Source organism: Hyla sarda, chromosome 7, assembly GCF_029499605.1.
Source record: "Hyla sarda isolate aHylSar1 chromosome 7, aHylSar1.hap1, whole genome shotgun sequence".
In the NCBI taxonomy this organism is placed as follows: Eukaryota; Metazoa; Chordata; class Amphibia; order Anura; family Hylidae; genus Hyla; species Hyla sarda.
The window spans coordinates 3,749,413-3,769,810 of record NC_079195.1 but is presented as its reverse complement, the minus strand read 5'-3'; the positions used below and the strand labels follow the sequence as shown (position 1 = coordinate 3,769,810).

The 20,398-nt window shown below is 34.0% G+C and overlaps 1 protein-coding gene across 1 annotated transcript in view; it reads right to left on the bottom strand.

Annotated features, from left to right (window-relative positions):
- LOC130281757 (uncharacterized) overlaps positions 1-20,398 on the bottom strand; it is a 49,779-nt gene that overhangs the window by 12,248 nt on the left and 17,133 nt on the right. Inside the window, exons 12-14 of the mRNA XM_056529346.1 lie at positions 5,935-5,982; positions 2,821-2,865; positions 57-107 (exon numbers count right to left, since the gene is read on the bottom strand). Of these exons, the coding sequence (XP_056385321.1) occupies positions 57-107; positions 2,821-2,865; positions 5,935-5,982 (144 nt within the window). The remainder of the gene's footprint in view (positions 1-56; positions 108-2,820; positions 2,866-5,934; positions 5,983-20,398) is intronic.

Sequence of the window (20,398 nt, the reverse complement as noted above, 5' to 3'; positions counted from 1 at the left end):
CACGGAGACATGAGGAGAAGACATTATGGGGGGGGGGGGGGGGTCGGATTTCTTACCAATGTTTCCTTTGTGTGAAGAGTTTTGTCTCCAATGCAACCCAAAATACTCTAATGGGAAATAAAAAATAACAATAAAAACTGTATAATACGTCTAATACATTCAGACAATACTCGTAGTAGTCATGTGATAGTATTAGTAAGTTAGGGGATTCCTAGTAATATTTGCCTCCACTTCTGTTCTGATTGGATCCTATACTGACTGATCCCGTATGATAGAAAAAGTGACATTGTCTTTTTATTTTTGTTCCATTTGTAGAACATTGGTCAATCCACCAGCAGCTGTTACAATCTGAAGACCCTTTTACACAAGCCGAGGGGGAGTGGATAGTGATCAGCGATTTTAGTGATTGTCGCTCGGTTACGAAATCTTTACACGACTCCATGAATGGAGCAGAGGGGCCGCACAAATGATCTCTATATTGTCCCCGTGGCCCTTAAACGTCATCATTGTTAGCAGCGCATCCTCTATAACTCAGGACCATGTGCGGCCGACACAAAAGATTCGATCAGCCGACAAACACGTTTTTGCCCATTCATCACCTGATCGCTGGCCCTTGTACACAGGACAATTGTCGGAAATGAGAATTCCTACCAACGTGTAATGTGTAACAAAGCCTAAATGGGGCCGAGCTGTAGATCCATACACAGATGGGGGGTTGTCAGTAGGGGCGCAGTACTATACCAGATCTGCATCCTATTCTCACAGAGATTGGATCCCAACTGATCACAAAGTGGTGGCACATCCACATAATATGTCATGATATTATAAGATAGGAATACCCCTTTAACCCCTTCCCACCCCAGGACGTCTGCATATATCCCAATTGCCTACATGTTAACACAACTGAACATGTGTGTACCTCCTGGCCCGATGAGACCTCGCTGTCAATCACAGCCTGTGATCGCACCGGTCTCGGCAGCATTAACCCCATAGATGCCGTAATCAGTCCTGATCACGGCATCTATGGGATTGACGGGAGGAGACAACTCCTCCTGTTCACCGACAGCGATCCCATGATAAGATCGTGGGGTCTCATCGGTTGCCATGGCAGCAGGAGGCCTGCCTTGTAGGGCAGCCTGTGAGGTCCAGCTATAGGCTAGATCGCACAGGTTGTATGTCAGTGTATACTGGCATTTATATTGTGCTGTAGTACAGATGTGTATATAGTATAACAGTAATACAGATGTACTGCAGCATATTTTAACCCATAAAAGTAAAAAAATATATATGTTTTTTCAATAAATGAATAAAGTCTAAAAAAAAAAAATAAATAAATAAAAGCCCCTTTTCCAATAAAACCCTATTTTATCCCTATTTTATTGCCATGTTTGTTTTGACTTAAACGGTAACATTATTTATCCAACACGGTGAATGCTGTAAAGAACAAAGAAAATCAAAAAATCATTCATTTTGGTAAAAAATTTAAAGTAAAAAATTTCAAAAGGTAACGTGCAAAAAACTAGCCCTCACACAATGGCGCTGGACAAACAATAAATAAGTTAAGGTTGTCAGAAAACGACCTCACAAAAAAAAGGAAAAAAAAAGGATTTTGTTATGAAAAGTAGAACAAAAAATGCTAAATAATTTGGGTATCGCCATAATAGTACCGACCCACAGAATAACATTTTTTCAATTTTTTTCACAATATTTTGGAGTTCAGTAACTGTCCAGAGCAGGAGAGGTTTTCTATGGGGATTTGCTCCTGCTCTGGACAGTTCCTGACATGGACAGAGGTGTCAGCAGAGAGCACTGTGGTCAGACAGTAAAGAACCACACAACTTTCTGTGGAGCATACAGCAGCTGATAAGTACTGGAAGGATTAAGATTTTTATATAGAAGTAATTTACAAATCTGTAGAACTTTCTGGCACCAGTTGATTTGAAAACATATATATATATATATTTTTTTTAAATCAGAGTACCCCTTTAAGGGGTTAATGAATATCCATCTCATAAATGGATCCAAACAAGACTTCATTTCTGAGACTATAATAAAGGTGCATTGGAGTAAAATGTGGCACAAAACTGAGGGCAGATTTACTGAAGCTTCTGTAGGTGGACAGTGGTGGGATCAGTGTCCTTTGGAAATACCGATATTTGCGATTATTTGCATATTCACTTATACAAAATATTCGCACTCCACACCGATTTACAGTAAATAATATTGGAGCCTTCTTTGGACCACAAGCTGGGAGCAGGGAGGGATGATCACTTTTTTTTTTACACAGTACACATCATCATTGTTGTGTACTGTGAAGAAAAGAAAAAAAACTAATATTCGTCATTACCAATGTATATGTCTATATTCTAAATATTCATAAAATTGCCAAGTGCTGATATTCGCGGTAAAAATTAGCATTTTGAATATTCGCGCTAAACATTATTCTCATGTTAAGTATAGGCCTGATGAGCCGAGGATCTCATGGACATTTTCATCAGGACGATCCTCTGGTGAGGAGGAACCGCCCATGTGGGGGAGGAGCCTCACTGTCCTATCCATAGAAATGTCCGCTCTACAATAACAATGGGGTTTACAGGGGCAAAGTTATTCCTAACACTGATCTACTTCTTTATATAGTGATAATTCTGTAATGTCAGTGACTGATCCTTCACACGGCGTCTGATCAGTGAATAATCCCTTATATTAGGTCACTGGGACAGAGTCTTTTTTAGTTTGAAGAAGTTGCAAAAAAATAAAATATGACTTTACAGGTTGATAACTTTTATAAAATATAAATAAAGTAGAACTTTTCACACTTACCATCATTTCTACGGTGTCTTCTCCAGTTAATTTATTTAGGTCATACTAGAAAGTAATAAAAAGATGGTAAGAAGGAGATGAGCGGTGAGTTCTGGTCAGGCTCCTAAAGCAGAGACATTCATAGATTCTGGGTCTGAAACCTTGATGTAATCAACAAAATAGAGTTACTATAGCGGGGCTCCTCAATGTCTATGTACCGGAGCCACACCGTACAGAACACGGTCATGTCTGATCTTCTCTGGACAGAACACGGTCATGTCTGGGCCTCACCGGACAGAACACGGTCATGTCTGTGCCTCACTGGACAGAACACGGTCATGTCTGGGCCTCACCGGACAGAACACGGTCATGTCTGTGCCTCACCGGACAGAACACGGTCATGTCTGGGCCTCACCGGACAGAACACGGTCATGTCTGGGCCTCACCGGACAGAACACGGTCATGTCTGGGCCTCACCGGACAGAACACGGTCATGTCTGCGCCTCACCGGACAGAACACGGTCATGTCTGCGCCTCACCGGACAGAACACGGTCATGTCTGCGCCTCACCGGACAGAACACGGTTATGTCTGAGCCTCACCGGACAGAACACAGTCATGTCTGAGCCTCACCGGACAGAACACGGTCATGTCTGATCTTCTCAGGACAGAACACGGTCATGTCTGGGCCTCACCGGACAGAACACGGTCATGTCTGCGCCTCACCGGACAGAACACAGTCATGTCTGAGCCTCACTGGACAGAACACGGTCATGTCTGGGCCTCACCGGACAGAACACGGTCATGTCTGGGCCTCACCGGACAGAACACGGTTATGTCTGAGCCTCACCGGACAGAACACGGTTATGTCTGAGCCTCACTGGACAGAACACGGTCATGTCTGAGCCTCACCGGACAGAACACGGTCATGTCTGGGCCTCACCGGACAGAACACGGTCATGTCTGGGCCTCACCGGACCGAACACGGTCATGTCTGGGGCTCAACGGACAGAACAGGGTCATGTCTGGGCTTCTCCGGACAGAACACGGTCATGTCTTAGCCTCACCGGACAGAACACGGTCATGTCTGGGCCTCACAGGACAGAACACGGTCATGTCTGAGCCTCCCTGGACACAACACGGTCATGTCTTAGCCTCACCGGATGGAACACGGTCATGTCTGGGCCTCCCCGGACAGAACACAGTCATGTCTGGGCCTCACCATTGGTCTTAGTCAATGGGAACATTTTTATCAACATCTTTAATGTATATTAGTTAACATTTAGTATTTCTTCTGTGTATAAGGTAATGTATTGGTGATGTTCATGTGGTTATACCCTTGTATTGGGGTTCACGCTATGTTGACATGTGTTGGAGCAAAATGCTGTGTTATAAATTATATGGCTAAATGTCAATTTTTTAGGTTGTTTAGTATCATGGTTGTCTCTGTTTTACCAGCTGGGGGGTCAGTGAGACACCCGGAGGGGCTGGACAACATCCGGTGGGTCTGGACAACATCTATCTCTACAGCAGGTTTTGTGTGCCGGTACTGATATAATGCTCCTCTGCCACACACTAAGTAATGGGTCCTGCTGCTCACAGGGTGTTATTATCTTAATTACATAGGTGGAGACAAAGGGGGTGTCAGCCATGTGCCCACCCCAAGGGACCAACGCCTTAGATACCACGAAAGATCTCTACAGTTCCAGACACCTGTCTAAGCGATGGGGCACGTGCAATCTTCTTCGGCAAAAACAACCAATACAAGTTACCCCTTAATTCCCTGGTTGAACTTGATGGACATATGTCTTTTTTCGACCGTACTAACTATGTAACTATGTAAGTTCAATTACCGGTGATAGAGAACTGGAGAAGATGGTCTACACCGCTTTCTGATGCTCAGATATTAAGTGCATCCATGCTGAGAGCTAAAGATTATCTCACAGTCATCACAGAAGAGTCCTGACTAATAAATGACATCTCAAGACCACTTTGGCGCACATTGGCCCTCATTTACAATTGCAAACCCGACATGTTTTGTCGGGTTGTGCGCCAGATTCGGTTGCATTGCGCCAGAAATTCTGTCTGCGCCAGATTTTGCACAAGAATTTGCGCCAGAATTGAAAAAAACCTGACTAACTCTCCATTTTACTAAGAAGAATCGAAAACCGGGCGTGGCCGCCAGGAAAAGGGGGCGTGGTTTCTGAAAAGGGTCGTGTTCCCGACATTTTCACAAAAATCCAACATATTTACTAAGGTTTCCGACAAATCAGAGCGGGTGTAAAAAAACCAAAGTGTAGGGAAAGTGGAAAATGTAGGCAAACCTTAGTAAATACCTTGGAAAATAAATTGTAGGGAATTAAAACCCACAAAGAAAACTACACAACACTCTTAGTAAATGAGGGTCATTGTCAACTAATGGCGGAACAGAACGCAGAGAAAACCAACCAAATACACGAACCAACAAGTAGACTATTAGTAAACCTGATGGATCGTGTAGGCAAAACCCGACAATCTTAGTAAATCCTGAGCAATATCTCCTGTATGTGGCCCAGTTATCGGTATGATCCCCGCGCTGACTGTGACAGAGAAACGACTTCCCTCCTCTGAGGTTACTGCCCCCCTGAGGGGATATGTGGGGTAACAGCGTCACAGACGACAGGTCAGAATAGTAAAACTAAATGACAATGAGACAATTAATAAATATATTTTAAAAAAAGGAAAGAACAGCACATCCACGTCTCCATAAGATTTATAGGTGCTCGCCATCATCTGGATCCTGCTCAGGAATCCAAAGTAGTACATCCAAGGAAAAAGACCGCAGCACACTGATTGTGACAAATCCAGGTGAAAATGTATTCCATCCTCAGAAAAGTACAAAAAAGTGCAACGTTTCAACGATCTCACATCGTCTTTCTCAAGCATGCATGTGAGATCGAGGATGGAATACATTGTCACCTGGATTTGTCACAGTGTGCTGCGGTCTTTTTCCTTGGATGTAGATATATATATATTTTAAACTTCTTTATATTCACTTCCTAATTCATTTGATTTTTAATAGCACTTTTAGATTTTTACCTTCTTTATATTCACTTCCTAATTCATTTGATTTTTAAGAACACTTTTAGATTTTTACCTTGCAGTACAGTTTTTTCAGGTCTTTAAGGAGTTCAGGAACCTCTTTCTAAAATAAAAACACAAAATCTGATGAAAACAAAGGAAAATCCTTCTGACAGGACATACGGAGGATTAAAATAGTTTTTCTATCAATGCGTTATTCACATTCACAAGTTTACACATTTATTTAGCTTTACACAGTATTGTGGCACTTTAAATGGGTACAATATAGCAGTAATATTTATGTAGTATAGTGTAGGAGTAATATTTATGTAAATAACAAGAAAGAGAAAAACGGAGTCACTTATAAAACATATATCATTTTATTAATTCCGTAGAATGTAAGTACATAAAAATTGTATATATATATTAGTTAAAACTATTATTTTTCAAGGAGGAATGAGGCTAAAAGGTGGTGTCACCGGCTCTGCAATGAAGGCTGGGTATGGTGTATATATTACTGGATCCACCACAATGAGATAGGAATGATACAATAATCTTGCACACAAATTTGCAAAAACAAAATGTTTAGCAGCATGTAGAAAACATGTATATAGATCTCACAGTGAGAGCAAAAAATATTGCAAGCCAAATAAAGTGCAGTGTGCATGTAAACAAACATAACATTGCAAGGATACAAAACAGTATGGCGATATACCAGAGTACAACAGCAATCAGCAGAGACCGGGACAGCACCACTCCAACGTACGTTTCGGTACGCAACCTTCGTCTGGGAGTGGCTCTATCCCAGTCCGACTGTCTATTTATATCCAAGAAGGCCAATCAGATTGTATTAGAAGATTAATAGTATAATCCTCACCTGTGGCTGTTACAATGCACGCGAACGCCGGCCCCGTCGCCGCCCGGAAACCGGAAGGAGCCGCGTCACATGACACGGCACTGCGAAGAATCACATGACCGTGCCATGGCGTAGACGCAACTCACCCGGAACCCCGGCAGCGCAGAGACGGCGCACGTGCACCAGCGACAGGAGCAGTGTCTGTGATCAGCAGAACACTGATAGATTAAACATATCCATACATGTGTACAATAACATAACATAATATAAAATATGGGATTGCAATGAATGATTAAAAGTATAATAGATGCCATATAATAAGTTTAGATTTGAATAAAGATAAAAAAATGAATATATAAATTGTATGTGGTTCAGTGTGTGTGTAAAGAGAGGTAAATCCCACTTGACCCTAGGAGATCTCCTCTATTGCCCTATATAAATAAAATTAAATTATATATACTCCCTACATATAGGTCACTATATTTACCTCTCTTTACACACACACTGAACCACATACCATTTATATATTCATTTTTTATCTTTATTCAAATCTAAACTTATTATATGGCATCTATTATACTTTTAATCATTCATTGCAATCCCATATTTTATATTATGTTATGTTATTGTACACATGTATGGATATGTTTAATCTATCAGTGTTCTGCTGATCACAGACACTGCTCCTGTCGCTGGTGCGCGTGCGCCGTCTCTGCGCTGCCGGGGTTCCGGGTGAGTTGCGTCTACGCCATGGCACGGTCATGTGATTCTTCGCAGTGCCGTGTCATGTGACGCGGCTCCTTCCGGTTTCCGGGCGGCGACGGGGCCGGCGTTCGCGTGCATTGTAACAGCCACAGGTGAGGATTATACTATTAATCTTCTAATACAATCTGATTGGCCTTCTTGGATATAAATAGACAGTCGGACTGGGATAGAGCCACTCCCAGACGAAGGTTGCGTACCGAAACGTATGTTGGAGTGGTGCTGTCCCGGTCTCTGCTGATTGCTGTTGTACTCTGGTATATCGCCATACTGTTTTGTATCCTTGCAATGTTATGTTTGTTTACATGCACATTGCACTTTATTTGGCTTGCAATATTTTTTGCTCTCACTGTGAGATCTATATACATGTTTTCTACATGCTGCTAAACATTTTGTTTTTGCAAATTTGTTTGCAAGATTATTGTATCATTCCTATCTCATTGTGGTGGATCCAGTAATATATACACTATACCCAGCCTTCTTTGCAGAGCCGGTGACACCACCTTTTAGCCTCATTCCTCCTTGAAAAATAATAGTTTTAACTAATATATATATACAATTTTTATGTACTTACATTCTACGGAATTAATAAAATGATATATGTTTTATAAGTGACTCCGTTTTTCTCTTTCTTGTTATTTGCTAATTCTGTTTGGAGTTCACATACCTATAGCCAACACTAGTACCTGGATTAATCGATAGTGCTTGGTCACTTACATACTGCATAGTCATAATAATTTTTCACTTCCAGGTCTTAGTTGTCCGTTTGGGTATTATTAATATTTATGTAGTATAGTATAGTAGTGATATTTATGTGGTATAGTATAGTAGTGATATTTATGTGGTGTAGTATAGTAGTGATATTTATGTGGTGTAGTATAGTAGTGATATTTATGTGGTATAGTATAGTAGTGATATTTATGTGGTATAGTATAGTAGTGATATTTATGTGGTATAGTATAGTAGTAATATTTATGTGGTATAGTATAGTAGTGATATTTATGTGGTGTAGTATAGTAGTGATATTTATGTGGTATAGTATAGTAGTAATATTTATGTGGTATAGTATAGTAGTGATATTTATGTGGTGTAGTATAGTAGTAATATTTATGTTGTGTAGTATAGTAGTGATATTTATGTGGTATAGTATAGTAGTAATATTTATGTGGTATAGTATAGTAGTAATATTTATGTGGTATAGTATAGTAGTAATATTTATGTGGTATAGTATAGTAGTGATATTTATGTGGTGTAGTATAGTAGTGATATTTATGTGGTATAGTATAGTAGTAATATTTATGTGGTATAGTATAGTAGTGATATTTATGTGGTATAGTATAGTAGTGATATTTATGTGATGTAGTATAGTAGTGATATTTATGTGGTATAGTATAGTAGTGATATTTATGTGGTATAGTATAGTAGTAATATTTATGTGGTATAGTATAGTAGTAATATTTATGCGGTGTAGTATAGTAGTGATATTTATGTGGTATAGTATAGTAGTAATATTTATGTGGTATAGTATAGTAGTAATATTTATGTGGTGTAGTATAGTAGTGATATTTATGTGGTATAATATAGTAGTAATATTTATGTGGTATAGTATAGTAGTAATATTTATGTGGTGTAGTATAGTAGTGATATTTATGTGATGTAGTATAGTAGTGATATTTATGTGGTATAGTATAGTATAGCAGTGATATTTATGTGGTATAGTATAGTAGTGATATTTATGTGGTATAGTATAGTAGTAATATTTATGTGGTATAGTATAGTAGTAATATTTATGTGGTGTAGTATAGTAGTGATATTTATGTGGTATAGTATAGTAGTGATATTTATGTGGTATAGTATAGGAGTGATATTTATGTGGTATAGTATAGTAGTGATATTTATGTGGTATAGTATAGTAGTGATATTTATGTGGTGTAGTATAGTAGTAATATTTATGTGGTATAGTATAGTAGTAATATTTATGTGGTATAGTATAGTAGTGATATTTATGTGATGTAGTATAGTAGTGATATTTATGTGGTATAGTATAGAAGTGATATTTATGTAGTATAGTATAGTAGTGATATTTATGTGGTATAGTATAGTAGTAATATTTATGTGGTAGAGTATAGTAGTGATATTTATGTGGTATAGTATAGTAGTGATATTTATGTGGTATAGTATAGTAGTGATATTTATGTGGTAGAGTATAGTAGTGATATTTATGTGGTATAGTATAGTAGTGATATTTATGTGGTATAGTATAGTAGTGATATTTATGTGGTAGAGTATAGTAGTGATATTTATGTGGTAGAGTATAGTAGTAATATTTATGTGGTAGAGTATAGTAGTGATATTTATGTGGTGTAGTATAGTAGTGATATTTATGTGATGTAGTATAGTAGTGATATTTATGTGGTATAGTAAAGTAGTGATATTTATGTGGTATAGTGTAGGAGTAATATTTATGTAGTATAGTATAGTAGTGATATTTATGTGATATATAGTATAGTAGTAATATTTATGTGGTATAGTATAGTAGTGATATTTATGTGATATATAGTATAGTAGTGATATTTATGTGGTATAGTATAGTAGTAATATTTATGTAGTATAGTATAGTAGTGATATTTATGTGGTATAGTATAGTAGTGATATTTATGTGGTGTAGTATAGTAGTAATATTTATGTGGTGTAGTATAGTAGTGATATTTATGTGGTATAGTATAGTAGTGATATTTATGTGGTATAGTATAGTAGTGATATTTATGTGGTATAGTATAGTAGTAATATTTATGTGATGTAGTATAGTAGTGATATTTATGTGGTGTAGTATAGTAGTGATATTTATGTGGTATAGTATAGCATAGTAGTAATATTTATGTATTATAGTATAGTAGTAATATTTATGTGGTATAGTATAGTAGTAATATTTATGTGGTGTAGTATAGTAGTAATATTTATGTGGTATAGTATAGAAGTGATATTTATGTAGTATAGTATAGTAGTGATATTTATGTGGTATAGTATAGTAGTAATATTTATGTGGTATAGTATAGTAGTGATATTTATGTGATGTAGTATAGTAGTGATATTTATGTGGTATAGTATAGTAGTAATATTTATGTGATGTAGTATAGCAGTGATATTTATGTGGTATAGTATAGTAGTGATATTTATGTGGTATAGTATAGTAGTAATATTTATGTGGTGTAGTATAGTAGTAATATTTATGTGGTATAGTATAGTAGTAATATTTATGTGGTATAGTATAGTAGTGATATTTATGTGATGTAGTATAGTAGTGATATTTATGTGGTGTAGTATAGAAGTGATATTTATGTAGTATAGTATAGAAGTGATATTTATGTGGTATAGTATAGTAGTGATATTTATGTGGTGTAGTATAGTAGTAATATTTATGTGGTGTAGTATAGTAGTGATATTTATGTGGTATAGTATAGTAGTGATATTTATGTGGTATAGTATAGTAGTGATATTTATGTGATGTAGTATAGTAGTGATATTTATGTGGTATAGTATAGTAGTGATATTTATGTGGTATAGTAGTGATATTTATGTGGTATAGTATAGTATAGTAGTAACATTTATGTATTATAGTATAGTAGTAATATTTATGTATTATAGTATAGTAGTAATATTTATGTGGTATAGTATAGTAGTAATATTTATGTGGTGTAGTATAGTAGTAATATTTATGTGGTATAGTATAGTAGTGATATTTATGTGGTGTAGTATAGTAGTGATATTTATGTGGTATAGTATAGGAGTAATATTTATGTGGTATAGTATGGTAGTGATATTTATGTAGTATAGTATAGTAGTGATATTTATGTGGTATAGTATAGTAGTAATATATATGTGGTATAGTATAGTAGTGATATTTATGTGGTGTAGTATAGTAGTAATATTTATGTGGTGTAGTATAGTAGTGATATTTATGTGGTGTAGTATAGGAGTGATATTTATGTGGTATAGTATAGTAGTGATATTTATGTGGTGTAGTATAGTAGTGATATTTATGTGGTATAGTATAGTAGTGATATTTATGTAGTATAGTAGAGTAGTGATATTTATGTGGTATAGTATAGTATAGTAGTGATATTTATGTGGTATAGTATAGTAGTGATATTTATGTGGTATAGTATAGAAGTAATATTTATGTGGTGTAGTATAGTAGTGATATTTATGTGGTATAGTATAGAAGTAATATTTATGTGGTGTAGTATAGTAGTGATATTTATGTGGTATAGTATAGGAGTAATATTTATGTGGTATAGTATAGTAGTGATATTTATGTGGTATAGTATAGTAGAGATATTTATGTGAATTGTATAGTAGTGATATTTATGTGGTATAGTATAGTAGTGATATTTATGTGGTGTAGTATAGTAGTGATATTTATGTAGTATAGTATAGTAGTGATATTTATGTGGTATAGTATAGTAGTGATATTTATGTGGTATAGTATAGTAGTGATATTTATGTGGTGTAGTATAGTAGTGATATTTATGTGGTATAGTATAGTAGTAATATTTATGTAGTATAGTATAGGAGTAATATTTATGTGGTATAGTATAGGAGTAATATTTATGTAGTATAGTATAGGAGTAATATTTATGTGGTATAGTATAGGAGTAATATTTATGTGGTATAGTATAGTAGTGATATTTATGTGGTGTAGTATAGTAGTGATAATTATGTGGTATAGTATAGTAGTGATATTTATGTGGTGTAGTGTAGTAGTAATATTTATGTGGTATAGTACAGTAGTGATATTTATATGGTGTAGTATAGTAGTAATATTTATGTGGTTTATTATAGTAGTGTTATTTATGTAGTATAGTAGTGATATTTATGTAGTATAGTATAGTATAGTAGTGATATTTATGTAGTATAGTATAGTATAGTAGTGATATTTATGTGGTATAGTATAGTAGTAATATTTATGTGGTGTAGTATAGTAGTGATATTTATGTGGTATAGTATAGTAGTGATATTTATGTGGTATAGTATAGTAGTGATATTTATGTGGTGTAGTATAGTAGTAATATTTATGTGGTATTGTATAGTAGTGATATTTATGTAGTATAGTATAGTAGTGATATTTATGTGAAATAGTATAGTAGTAATATTTATGTAGTATAGTATAGGAGTAATATTTATGTGGTGTAGTATAGTATAGTAGTGATATTTATGTGGTATAGTATAGTAGTGATATTTATGTGGTATAGTATAGTATAGTAGTAATATTTATGTATTATAGTATAGTAGTAATATTTATGTGGTATAGTATAGTAGTAATATTTATGTGGTGTAGTATAGTAGTGATATTTATGTGGTGTAGTATAGTAGTAATATTTATGTGGTGTAGTATAGTAGTGATATTTATGTGGTGTAGTATAGTAGTAATATTTATGTGGTGTAGTATAGTAGTAATATTTATGTGGTATAGTATAGTAGTGATATTTATGTGGTATAGTATAGTAGTAATATTTATGTGGTATAGTATAGTAGTGATATTTATGTGGTGTAGTATAGTAGTAATATTTATGTGGTGTAGTATAGTAGTAATATTTATGTGGTATAGTATAGTAGTGATATTTATGTGGTGTAGTATAGTAGTGATATTTATGTGGTATAGTATAGTAGTGATATTTATGTGGTATAGTATAGTAGTAATATTTATGTGGTATAGTATAGTAGTGATATTTATGTGGTGTAGTATAGTAGTGATATTTATTTGGTGTAGTAAAGTAGTAATATTTATGTGGCATTGTATAGTAGTGATATTTATGTGGTGTAGTATAGTAGTGATATTTATGTGGTGTAGTATAGTAGAGATGTTTATGTGGTATAGTATAGTAGAGATATTTATGTGGTGTAGTATAGTAGAAATGTTTATGTGGTATAGTATAGTAGAGATATTTATGTGGTATAGTATAGTAGTGATATTTATGTGGTATAGTATAGTAGTGATATTTATGTGGTATAGTATAGGAGTAATATTTATGTGGTGTAGTATAGTAGTAATATTTATGTGGTATAGTATAGTAGTGATATTTATGTGGTGTAGTATAGTAGTGATATTTATGTGGTATAGTATAGTAGTGATATTTATGTGGTATAGTATAGGAGTAATATTTATGTGGTGTAGTATAGTAGTAATATTTATGTGGTATAGTATAGTAGTGATATTTATGTGGTATAGTATAGTAGTAATATTTATGTGGTATAGTATAGTAGTGATATTTATGTGGTGTAGTATAGTAGTGATATTTATGTGGTGTAGTATAGTAGTGATATTTATGTGGTATAGTATAGTAGTGATATTTATGTGGTGTAGTATAGTAGTGATATTTATGTGGTATAGTAGTGATATTTATTTGGTGTAGTAAAGTAGTAATATTTATGTGGCATTGTATAGTAGTGATATTTATGTAGTATAGTAGTGATATTTATGTGGTGTAGTATAGTAGTGATATTTATGTGGTGTAGTATAGTAGAAATGTTTATGTGGTATAGTATAGTAGTGATATTTATGTGGTATAGTATAGTAGTGATATTTATGTGGTATAGTATAGTAGTGATATTTATGTGGTGTAGTATAGTAGTGATATTTATGTGGTGTAGTATAGTAGTGATATTTATGTGGTATAGTATAGTAGTGATATTTATGTGGTGTAGTATAGTAGTGATATTTATGTGGTATAGTATAGTAGTGATATTTATGTGGTGTAGTATAGTAGTGATATTTATGTGGTATAGTAGTGATATTTATTTGGTGTAGTAAAGTAGTAATATTTATGTGGCATTGTATAGTAGTGATATTTATGTAGTATAGTAGTGATATTTATGTGGTGTAGTATAGTAGTGATATTTATGTGGTGTAGTATAGTAGAAATGTTTATGTGGTATAGTATAGTAGTGATATTTATGTGGTATAGTATAGTAGTGATATTTATGTGGTATAGTATAGTAGTGATATTTATGTGGTGTAGTATAGTAGTGATATTTATGTGGTGTAGTATAGTAGTGATATTTATGTGGTATAGTATAGTAGTGATATTTATGTGGTGTAGTATAGGAGTAATATTTATGTTATATAGTATAGTAGTGATATTTATGTGGTATAGTATAGTAGTAATATTTATGTGGTATAGTATAGTAGTGATATTTATGTGGTATACTATAGTAGTGATATTTATGTCGTATAGTATAGTAGAGATATTTATGTGGTATAGTATAGTAGTAATATTTATGTGGTATAGTATAGTAGTAATATTTATGTGGTATAGTATAGTAGTGATATTTATGTAGTATAGTATAGTAGTAATATTTATGTGGTATAGTATAGTAGTGATATTTATGTAGTATAGTATAGTAGTAATATTTATGTAGTATAGTATAGTAGTGATATTTATATGATATAGTATAGTAGTAATATTTATGTGGTATAGTATGGTAGTGATAATTATGTGGTATAGTATAGGAGTAATATTTATGTGATATAGTACAGTAGTGATATTTATGTGGTGTAGTGTAGTAGTAATATTTATGTGGTATAGTATAGTAGTGATATTTATGTGGTGTAGTATAGTAGTAATATTTATGTGGTTTAGTATAGTAGTGATATTTATGTGGTATAGTATAGGAGTAATATTTATGTGGTATAGTATAGTAGTGATATTTATGTGGTATAGTATAGTAGTGATATTTATGTGGTATAGTATAGTAGTGATATTTATGTGGTATAGTATAGTAGTAATATTTATGTGGTGTAGTATAGTAGTGATATTTATGTGGTATAGTATAGTAGTGATATTTATGTGGTATAGTATAGTAGTAATATTTATGTGGTGTAGTATAATAGTGATATTTATGTGGTATAGTATAGTAGTGATATTTATGTGGTAAATTATAGTAGTGATATTTATGTGGTATAGTATAGTAGTGATATTTATGTGGTGTAGTATAGTAGTAATATTTATGTGGTTTAGTATAGTAGTGATGTTTATGTGGTATAGTATAGGAGTAATATTTATGTGGTATAGTATAGTAGTGATATTTATGTGGTATAGTATAGTAGTGATATTTATGTGGTATAGTATAGTAGTGATATTTATGTGGTATAGTATAGTAGAGATATTTATGTGGTATAGTATAGTAGTGATATTTATGTGGTATAGTATAGTAGTAATATTTATGTGGTATAGTATAGTATAGTAGTGATATTTATGTGGTATAGTATGGTAGTGATATTTATGTGGTATAGTATAGTAGAGATATTTATGTAGTATAGTATAGTAGTGATATTTATGTGGTATAGTATAGTAGTGATATTTATGTGGTGTGGTATAGTATAGTAGTGATATTTATGTGGTGTAGTATAGTAGTGATATTTATGTGGTATAGTATAGTAGTGATATTTATGTGGTATAGTATAGTAGTGATATTTATGTGGTATAGTATAGGAGTAATATTTATGTGGTATAGTATAGTAGTGATAGTTATGTGGTGTAGTATAGTAGTAATATTTATTTGATATAGTATAGTAGTAATATTTATGTGGTGTAGTATAGTAGTGATATTTATGTGGTATAGTATAGCAGTAATATTTATGTGGTATAGTAGTGATATTTATGTAGTATAGTATAGTAGTGATATTTATGTGGTATAGTAAAGGAGTAATATTTATGTGGTATAGTATAGTAGTGATATTTATGTGGTATAGTATAGTAGTGATATTTATGTGGTGTAGTATAGTAGTGATATTTATGTGGTGTAGTATAGTAGTGATATTTATGTGGTGTAGTATAGTAGTGATATTTATGTGGTAAATTATAGTAGTGATATTTATGTGGTGTAGTAAAGTAGTGATATTTATGTGGTATAGTATAGTAGTAATATTTATGTGGTATAGTATAGTAGTAATATTTATGTGGTATAGTATAGTAGTAATATTTGTGTGGTATAGTATAGTAGTGATATTTATGTGGTATAGTATAGTAGTGATATTTATGTGGTGTAGTATAGTAGTGATATTTATGTGGTATAGTATAGTAGTGATATTTATGTGGTATAGTATAGTAGTGATATTTATGTGGTGTAGTATAGTAGTGATATTTATGTGGTGTAGTATAGTAGTGATATTTATGTGGTGTAGTATAGTAGTGATATTTATGTGGTGTAGTATAGTAGTGATATTTATGTGGTGTAGTATAGTAGCGATATTTATGTGGTGTAGTATAGTATAGTAGTGATATTTATGTGGTATACTATAGTAGTAATATTTATGTGGTATAGTATAGGAGTAATATGTATGTGGTATAGTATAGTAGTGATATTTATGTGGTATAGTATAGTAGTGATATTTATGTGGTATAGTATAGTAGTGATATTTATGTGGTGTAGTATAGTAGTGATATTTATGTGGTGTAGTATAGTAGTGATATTTATGTGGTGTAGTATAGTAGTGATATTTATGTGGTGTAGTATAGTAGTGATATTTATGTGGTGTAGTATAGTAGCGATATTTATGTGGTGTAGTATAGTATAGTAGTAATATTTATGTGGTATAGTATAGGAGTAATATGTATGTGGTATAGTATAGTAGTGATATTTATGTGGTGTAGTATAGTAGTAATATTTATGTGGTGTAGTATAGTAGTGATATTTATGTGGTGTAGTATAGTAGTAATATTTATGTGGTGTAGTATAGTAGTGATATTTATGTGGTATAGTATAGAAGTAATATTTATGTGATATATAGTATAGTAGTGATATTTATGTAGTATAGTATAGTAGTGATATTTATGTGGTGTAGTATAGTAGTGATATTTATGTGGTGTAGTATAGTAGTGATATTTATGTGGTGTAGTATATATAGTCGTAATATATATGGTATAGCAGTAAGATCAATGTATACAGCATATGGTGGTATTATTTATGTGTACAGTATATAGTAGTATTTATACACATGGTGGTATTTATATATAAAGTATGATAAAGAATTATGTATACTCTATATGGAGATATAACTTATGTGTGTACTATATGGAGGTATAACTTGTGTGTGTACTATATGGAGGTATAACTTGTGTGTGTAGTATATACCAGTATTTTTATGTACAGCATTTGGTGGCATTATTTACATGTGCGTTATAAGGCAGTATGATTCAAATGTAGAAGATATATATGTTGTATTTATAAATCCAGGAAGGAAGCGGCACTCCACATGTCCAGATATGAAATTAAAAAGTGTGAGTGTATTCGCCCATCCGGTAATACAGTTACTTTTCGGTTCTATAATAAAGACTTTTCCAAGCATTATTACTGGATGGGTGAATAAACTCACACAATTGTATTTCACATCTGGACATGTGGAGTGCGGCTTCTTCCCTGGATTTATTGTTTTTTGGGGGATTGAAGGTCTGGTCCTTGAGCTGAGCCCCCGGTGGAATATAAATCTGTGAACTATAACTGTACATGATTTATATGTTGTAGTTATATGTACATGTTATAAAATATATGTCCATACTGACCTTATCTCTAATATTCTCTGAATATAACACAATACCAGGACATGTTATCCAAGCCCTCAGAAGGCTTCATGTACAGAACAATCACTGGGGTCCACACATAGAGCATCAATATAGACATAGACAGCATATACCTCTCCTGATAGAGCATCACTATAGACATAGAGAGCATATACCTCTCCTAATAGAGCGTCACTATAGAAATAGAGAGCATATACCTCTCCTAATAGAGCGTCACTATAGACATAGACAGCATATACCTCTCCTGATAGAGCATCACTATAGACATAGAGAGCATATACCTCTCCTAATAGAGCGTCACTATAGACATAGACAGCATATACCTCTCCTGATAGAGCATCACTATAGACATAGACAGCATGAAACTCTCCTAATAGAGCGTCACTGTAGACATAGACAGCATAAAACTCTCCTGATAGAGCATCATAGATATAGGCAGCATATACCTCTCCTGATAGAGCATCACTATAGACATAGAAAGCATATACCTCTCCTAATAGAGCATCATAGATATAGACAGCATATACCTCTCCTGATAGATCATCACCATAGACATAGACAGCATATACCTCTCCTGATAGAGCGTCATTATAGACATAGACCGCCTATACTACTTACGATAGAGCATCACTATAGACATAGAAAGCATATACCTCTCCTGATAGAGCATCACTATAGACATAGAAAGCATATACCTCTCCTAATAGAGCAACACTATAGACATAGACAGCATATACCTCTCCTGATAGAGCAACACTATAGACATAGACAGCATATACCTCTCCTGATAGAGTGTTACTATAGATATAGACAGCATATACCTCTCCTGATAGAGCATCACAATAGACATAGACAGCATATACCTTTCCTGATAGAGCATCACTATAGACATAGAAAGCATATACCTCTCCTAATAGAGCATCACTATAGACATAGAGAGCATATACCTCTCCTGATAGAACATCATAGACATAGACAGCATATGCCTCTCCTGATAGAGCATCACTATAGACATAGAAAGCATATATCTCTCCTAATAGAGCATCACTATAGACATAGACAGCATATACCTCTCCTGATAGAGCATCAATATAGACATAGACAGCATATACCTCTCCTGATAGAGCATCCCTATAGACATAGAAAGCATATACCTCTCCTGATAGAGCATCACCATAGACCTAGACAGCATATACCTCTCCTGATAGAGCATCACTATAGACATAGAAAGCATATACCTCTCCTAATAGAGCATCACTATAAACATAGAGAGCATATACCTCTCCTGACAGAGCATCACTATAGACATAGACAGCATATACCTCTCCTGATAGAGCATCACTATAGACATAGACAGAATATACCCCTCCTGATAGAGTGTTACTATAGACATAGACAGCATAAACCTCTCCTGATAGAGCATCACTATAGACATAGAAAGCATATACCTCTCCTAATAGAGCATCACTATAGACATAGACAGCATATACCTCTCCTGATAGAGCATCGTAGATATAGACAGCATATACCTCTCCTGATAGAGCATCACTATAGACATAGAAAGCATATACCTCTCCTAATAGAGCATCACTATAGACATAGACAGCATATACCTCTCCTGATAGAGCATCACTATAGACATAGACAGCATATACCTCTCCTGATAGAGCATCACTATAAACATAGACAGCATATACCTCTCCTAATAGAGCATCAATATAGACATAGACAGCATATACCTCTTCTGATAGAGCATCACCATAGACATAGACAGCATATACTACTTACGATAGAGCATCACTATAGACATAGAAACCATATACCTCTCCTGATAGAGCATCACTATAGACATAGAAAGCATATACCTCTCCTGACAGAACGTTACTATAGACATAGACAGCATATACCTCTCCTGACAGAACGTTACTATAGACATAGACAGCATATACCTCTCCTGATAGAGCATCACTATAGACATAGACAGCATATAACTCTCCTGATAGAGCATCACTATAGACATAGACAGCATATACCTCTCCTGATAGAGCATCACTATAAACATAGACAGCATATACCTCTCCTGATAGAGCATCACTACAGACATAGACAGAATATACCCCTCCTGATAGAGTGTTACTATAGATATAGACAGCATATACCTCTCCTGATAGAGCATCACTACAGACATAGACAGAATATACCCCTCCTGATAGAGTGTTACTATAGACATAGACAGCATAAACCTCTCCTGATAGAGCATCACTATAGACATAGAAAGCATATACCTCTCCTAATAGAGCATCACTATAGACATAGACAGCATATACCTCTCCTGATAGAGC